Source organism: Cupressus sempervirens, chromosome 6 (genome assembly GCF_028749045.1).
Source record: "Cupressus sempervirens isolate cs-2001-9-10 chromosome 6, ASM2874904v1, whole genome shotgun sequence".
Classification (NCBI taxonomy): domain Eukaryota; kingdom Viridiplantae; phylum Streptophyta; class Pinopsida; order Cupressales; family Cupressaceae; genus Cupressus; species Cupressus sempervirens.
The window spans coordinates 523,784,282-523,791,498 of record NC_143123.1 but is presented as its reverse complement, the minus strand read 5'-3'; the positions used below and the strand labels follow the sequence as shown (position 1 = coordinate 523,791,498).

The 7,217-nt window shown below is 30.5% G+C and overlaps 1 protein-coding gene across 1 annotated transcript; it reads left to right on the top strand.

Moving 5' to 3' along the window:
* Nucleotides 1-3,705: 3,705 nt before the first annotated feature.
* LOC149553323 (beta-1,3-galactosyltransferase pvg3-like) lies at nucleotides 3,706-4,823 on the top strand. Its single transcript, XM_089790316.1, has one exon. It carries the CDS (start codon nucleotides 3,706-3,708, stop codon nucleotides 4,780-4,782), a length of 1,077 nt encoding a protein of 358 aa, XP_089646442.1. The 3' UTR covers nucleotides 4,783-4,823.
* Nucleotides 4,824-7,217: the final 2,394 nt, after the last annotated feature.

Genomic DNA, 7,217 nt, shown 5'->3' with positions numbered 1-7,217 from the left:
AAACTAATTTTAATTAAATTAATCAATAAATACTTGTTCTAATTACTTATTTTAATCTATTTATTAATCGTTAATTTATTAATATTTATCCAAAATTATTAATAAATTAATATTTACAAACTATGTTAAATGTATTAATATTTAATTATTAAATATTAATATAGATTAAAATATTTATTAATTAAAAATATATATATATATATAAAATAAAATTTATTAATTAAAAATTTTAAATAATAATAAAATTTTTTTTAATAAATAATAAAAATTATATATAAAAAAAATGAATTAACAAAACCTTTTTAAAAATGTTTTAAAGCCCGTCAGCTTAATTAAAGACCCTACGGTCTGCCGCAGGCCTGCGGTCGTAGGGCCTGTGGCAGCAGGTACTCTGTACCTGCCATCACAGTACCTGCGATGTAGGTACTGTCGGCTCTGCTGACAGTGGGGGTGGGCATGGGATAATTCCCTCCCCCCCACTAATTACATTAATATATATTATTTTTCTTTTTTAAAAAAAAAAAACAACGAATCTATTTTTAATCAATCTTTTTTTTTTTTTTTTTGAAATTTAATTTTGTTTGAATAAAAAAAATATATATATATAAATTTATAAATATGCTAATTTAATTCTTAAACATATAAATATATTAAAAGACATTGCCTCCTTCATTAAATTGGTATAAAAATATAGTCAATCCGAACTTCTAATTTAGAATTTCGGTATTAGATTCAACCCTTCCCATTCAAATTTTGTATACAGAAGTTTATAGACAAGCATCTGATAAATTTCAATATTGTAATGTTTAAACATTCATCATAGAGAATTCAGATTTACAAACCCCAGACACGAAGAAGACAGGAAAGGATAATTGCGTATTTAATCGATAATAAAAAACACAAGACCCTACCTAATCCTGATGCTATTATGCAATCTCCAAGAACTGTAAGAGAATTCGCTCCTCTCAATAACCTTCTTCCGAAAATCTTTCTTTGGTATTATCCTTCTGAAATTCGCTTCCAAAAGTTGTCTCCCCAAAAATTTTCGTCCAACTTCGTATCTCCCAAAAATGAACCCCCAAAGTTGTGATAAGCAATTTCTCCTCAAATTAGGGGACTAATTGTGCGTTCACCCGAGAAGACTCTTTGCACAACTCAGTTAACTCCAAATTAACCTTTATTATCTTTTCTTTTATTTTGCATTCAACTTTCATGCCCATTAAGTTGATTTATTAAATAACTTTATTTAATCTTCTACTTGACTTCTATTTTAAATTAATTTATTACTTTAATCTTATGTGCACTTTATGAAATTAAAATAACATTATTAATTTCTATAATTTAATCTTTTAATTTATTACTCAAATTTAAACTCATGCTTAGATCATGCGATCTAAAATCCTTTAATAATTTAATGTCTTTCAACTTTTTAAATTAATTTTAGAAACTTAATTGATAACATATTTAATTAATTTAATTAACAATAATATTTAGCATTTATTTAAAAATGAACTCCAATTATATTATTATTAAATTAAATAAATATTATCTTGTTCTAAATTTATCTTTGAACTTTAATCTCCAAATTTAGTTCTTTTATTTAATTAATTTCTCAATTAATTAAATATTAAAGATATCATATTAATTCTCTATTAAATTAAATCATTAATTAATCTTTTTAATTAGACTTAATTAATAGAAAACACATCAAGGACTCATAAACAACATACGAAAACCCTACATAGAAAAACACATACTAAATCAAAACAAAAAGGGTTATAATCCTGAAATTACATCATTTGATGCATTCGGAGGGTACTTAACTCAGATACTTGTCCTAATTATCAATTAGGACAATTGGCTAAAGGGTTTAGGGATTGGACTTAAGAGTTTATCTCCCCTCTCTTACCATTGAGACAATGCGATAGGGTACGCTCATCCTGACAATTCAGAGAAGTTGATACCCGGTACCTACAACCTGCATAAAATCCACACATGTACAAACACAATATTCTAAGCTAAACAGACAATGGCAGGAAGTGGTGCATCGTGTAGATCCCGTCTAGCAGGTGACTATGACTCCCTTCCTTAACCACATCAGAAATATCATACATAAATAAAACAAACACGCACACCATACACATGCAGTATGGGGTAAGTAGCTATAAGAAGCACATGGAATAATAAACCATCTAACTAATCATCATCGATAACTGAACCCATTGAATAATCATCATACATGCATGAAATATAGAGTACCAAGTAATCTCATCATATAATAAACTGAGTGTAAAACAACATCTAATAATTTTTAAAATAATAATACTAATCATCAAACATAAATTGGCCTAAAAGAGTTTGGCAATGATATCAGAAATGTAACTCAAAAATGTAGACTAGGGGCAGGCACTACATCTCATCACCCTTCATCCTTACTTGATTAACCACATTCATAACATGATTTGAAAATTTATCTACAGAATCATAATCCTTCATTTGTAAATTCTCAAATTCTTTTCTAAGTGATTGTAATTTAACAATCTTTACCTTACTTATACCTTGATATGCAGTCTCAAGAATGTCCCAAGCTTGCTTGCTTGTAAAAGTTGGCTTAATTTTTCCAAGAATGGAGTCATCTAGTGCTTGTCCAATAATCTGCAAAGCTTTCTTATTCTTTTGCCTCTTTTTATCAAGCTTTTTCTTTTAATTAGCATTTAAAGTAGACTCATCTACAGGTTCAACATAACCATTTAAGATTATATCTAATAACTCATAGGAATCAAATACAAGCTTCATTCAAAAAACTCAATCATCATAATTCTTTCCAAAAAAACATTGGAATTGAAGGCTGAAAACTCCCTAAAGCCATGCCTGATAAAAACTCATTAAAAAAATACACATATATACCAATTGCTAAATAAGACAACAAGAAACTTATGGATCTGACAATGAAATAGTTTATATGACTTTCTATCCCCTTCTCTATTACAATCTTCCTTACTCAATCCTTCAAACTCCTTATTTTAACTAGGCTCTAACACTAATTTGATAGACGGGCAGAGGCACAAGAAACTTGAAACACAATACACAATGTGCTGTGGCAAAATAAAAATTGATTGTTGTAGTAGAATAAAAATTGATCATATTCCATTCACCGTGATTTCAAATGAATATATAATTCATTCATGATTATTTCAAATGAATACATAGTGCCCTTTTATAGACAAGTGTACAATTTTCTAAAGAAATCTAGCATTAACCGACAAGACAAAATATCTACATACTTCTAAAAAATACTGCAGCCAACACAACCAAAACACCTAAAACTAATAATCTAGAAAATTTAATATGTAAAATTTTTAATGACGGAATTAGTCCTAAACAGAAAATATTATTTCTAACCAATAAAAAAATAACGATGTTAACGCTTGTTGAAAGGAAAAAGCACCAACAAAGTTAAGGTTTTGTTTCTTTCTCCTTGTGAAACTCGTTTTGCTCGCTACTGTGTCTTTTTTTTTGGCCCCGTCCTTTCTTTAAACTTTTGTTTGGGTTTGGCCCTTTCTGTTCCTGTCTTTATCTTTAACCAAAACAAACCCTCGTTAAATACCCAACAAGCGGAGGAGCTTCAAAGACTTGAAAGTGAAGCTTAATTAATCTCATTCTATCAGAATTGATGATAGCAGACCACAATCAGCGAGAAGATTCATGGAGAACACTGGAAAATCCTTTTCTTTTTCCTTCTTCCCTGCCTCAGCACCGAGGACGGGACTGCTATGTCTATTTATAATCCTGGTCTCGTTAGTAGCCTTCGTCAATATATCAGAGTTTAGACAAATAGTTACAAGCCCATCTAGTTTTGGCAGATTATTGCAGTACAATCCCAATTCATCCTATCCATCATTTCTTGTAAGAACAGATGAGAATAGTTATGTGGGTTCTCAAGGCAATCAGATCTTCATCAACTGTAGCTGCCCAAATCAAGTTCAAAACACCACAAATGATATCAAGGAGAACGCCACTGCTGTCATTGAATCTGATAAGCCTGGCTATGAGTTCAGTATTTTGATGGGAATTCTAACAAGGGCAGATTTGTATGAAAGGAGACATTTTCTTCGCATGGTCTATGGAATCCAATCCACGGTTCATGCAAAAGTGGACGTGAGATTCGTATTCTGCAATCTGACAAAGGATGATCAAAGAATCCTTGTGCCTCTGGAGATCATGGCCTACAATGATATCATTATATTGAACTGTGAAGAGAACATGAACCAAGGTAAGACTTATGCTTATTTATCTAGTCTGCCAAAACTGGGATTGCAGTATGATTATGTTATGAAGGTGGATGATGATATTTATTTTAGGGTTGATAAGTTGGCTGAGTCACTTAAGCCTTTGCCAAGGAAGGACACCTATTATGGGTTTGTTGTACCTTGTGATGAAATGAATCCATTTGGCAAGTATATGTCTGGTATGGGATTTGCCCTTTCATGGGATCTGGTGAAATGGATTGAGGAGTCTCCTATTCCGAAGAACATGACAGAAGGGCCAGAGGATAAGATGGTAGGGCTTTGGTTAAATGAAGGGAACAAGGCTCAGAACAGATTTAACACGAAGCCTGCTATGTATGACTTTCCTCTCGCTAATGGCAGGTGTTCTCATGGTTTAATTCCTGATACCATTGCTGTACACAGGCTTAAGAACAGAGACAGGTGGTTTTCTGTTCTCGCCTATTTCAATTTTACATCTGCCCTCAAGGAATCAAAGTTGTATCATCTATACTAGATTGAAAAGATGTCATTGTGGGATTTTCTTTTTCATTTGAAATTTTACCCAAAATTATAATCTGGTTACTGTTTTTTTAAAGAAAACAAAGTTAAGTTGCCTTCCAATCTGTACTTGAGCAACAAATTAGTGAGGAGGTCAAGATGCTTCTCATGGGGTTAGAAAGCTATCTTCTAAATACTCATTTGTGTTTGACTTCTCCAGTTCTTCATTATGAAAGGAGTATCAAAGTGGGGAAAGTTGTGTAGGAGATTTATAGAATTTTAAGATTTAATATTTAGAATTAATTTCAGTTTCATAATAATAGATATAAAATCATTTTATATATAATTGTAGAATAATTACTATCTATTTTTATTTTTTAAAATTTTAATACGATTTTAATTATTGTTAAAAATTATAATGTTAATTATTTCTAATGTATATATTTATATTAATTCAATTAATTTATACAAGAAATATAGTTTAAATAAAAGATGAAACCAAAATATAATTATAAATTAATTAAAGATATAAAAAACATAAAAACTATAGTAAGAAAAAAAATAGAGTAATAACTAAATTAAAATCTAGAGATTTTAATAATTCATTGTTATTTTGATATGATTTGGCTCTGTACCTTTTATTAGGACCAAATCAGTATACAATTATTAGAATCAAGATAATTGTTGATCAATTTTTAATTTTCTTGATCTTCTATTATATTGTATTTCTCTTTCCTAACTATTTCATCACAATGAATTACTACAAAACTAACTGCAAAAAATTACCAAACTCACAACAAATAAATCAAGATATAATTTTCATCACTAATTCTCTTAAATCTAACAACTGCTCTATCATACCTAAAAAGTGTAAAATTTTGCATCTATGGCTGCAAATTAAAGAATAGATCTAGCTAGGAAAAAGAAACAATCCATCTTTGCAAGAATTCAAAAATAAATAGATGTGAAAATAATTAAAATTTTCTTCACCGCAGATTGCTTATTTTACAATAAGCATACAACAATGTTTTATACTTGAACTAAACTACTATATGCAAAATACATGAAAGGTAAACATTGTTTGAACATATTTTTAAGATCATAAATATTGTTTTGACAAATGGCTAAGACCAAATAATCATTGAAATCACTGTTCAAAGGTAAACTTTTTGACCAATAGCAACATAAACACATATTACATTCTGATTTTTTTGATTTATAATTATATTTGTAGCTACTGCCATCTTATCGGTCTATTTGTCCCCAATAATCAATTCTCGCTGACCGCATCCTATAGGGATCATAGAATCAATAGTAATAAGACCTGTTTGAAGAGGTTCATATACAGAACGTTGTGAAATAATACCTGGAGCGAGAGATTCGATCAATCAAGATTGGGAAGATGAGATCTTCCCCTTACCGTCACCAGCAAATCCATTCGCAACTCCTCTGGAAATATTACCCAAATGGTATTTAATTATTGAAATCACTATTCAAAGGTAAACCCCCCTTGAAATCTACAGAGAGAAAATATTTGTGACATAAAAAATTGTAAACATCTGTTAGATCATAATTGCAAAGGTGTTAAACGAATAACCACATCTGAAACTATGTTGCCAAGTTTTAGTTGCCTCTTTTTCTTTTGATTGAGGTATTTTTTTTGGTTGAGAATGTGTCTACATGAAGTATGTCCAAGTGTGTCTTAGGTAACTTACTTCTCATATTTCTTGAGTCATCTACTTTCTTCCATTGCAACTTTCCTATTTATCTAGTGCATGCAAGATTTAGGTGGTCTAGGAGTTATTGGTTTGTATTCTAGCATCTCCTTGATGAGAAGTAGGTTGTTTTTTACCTCATTATCAATTACTTGTTCCTAACATTTCATTTTCCACTACTTCGGAGATCTAGAGCAACTCTTCCTCTCCAAGCAAACCACATCGAGTGTGGATTTGAGGAACAAGGCCATGGCAATTGCTAATAAGTGTCAAATGTGATTCTATCATTATCAAAGACTTGCAAGGTTATGGACAAAAAAAAATGTGAATTTCATTAAAGGTTTGGAGAAATAAGACTAAATGTAGCAAGTATTATGAGTTTATGGTTGATCTACTGCACACTAATGGAAATGAAGTCATTAGTCTCTGTTTTTGAAGCCACATGAATTTAAGATAAAAGTCTACCCTAATGACCTAGGGACTATATAATGACTTGCAATGGTAGAGAGGTAATCAGAAACTAAGCATTAGGGTCTCCACAAAGAAATAAAGGCAAAAGGTTGCTTACTAGATCTCAGATTGGGAAATGTGGTTGTAAAGTGTATTTTCCACCTTAAGGTAACAAAGGAGCCATTTTTCTGAAGAGTGTGAAAAGAGTAAAGTAAGGATGCCCTAAAGTACAAATATTTCTTGAACACTCCAATCAAATGCTTTTGGAAATGTCAATAATATAGAG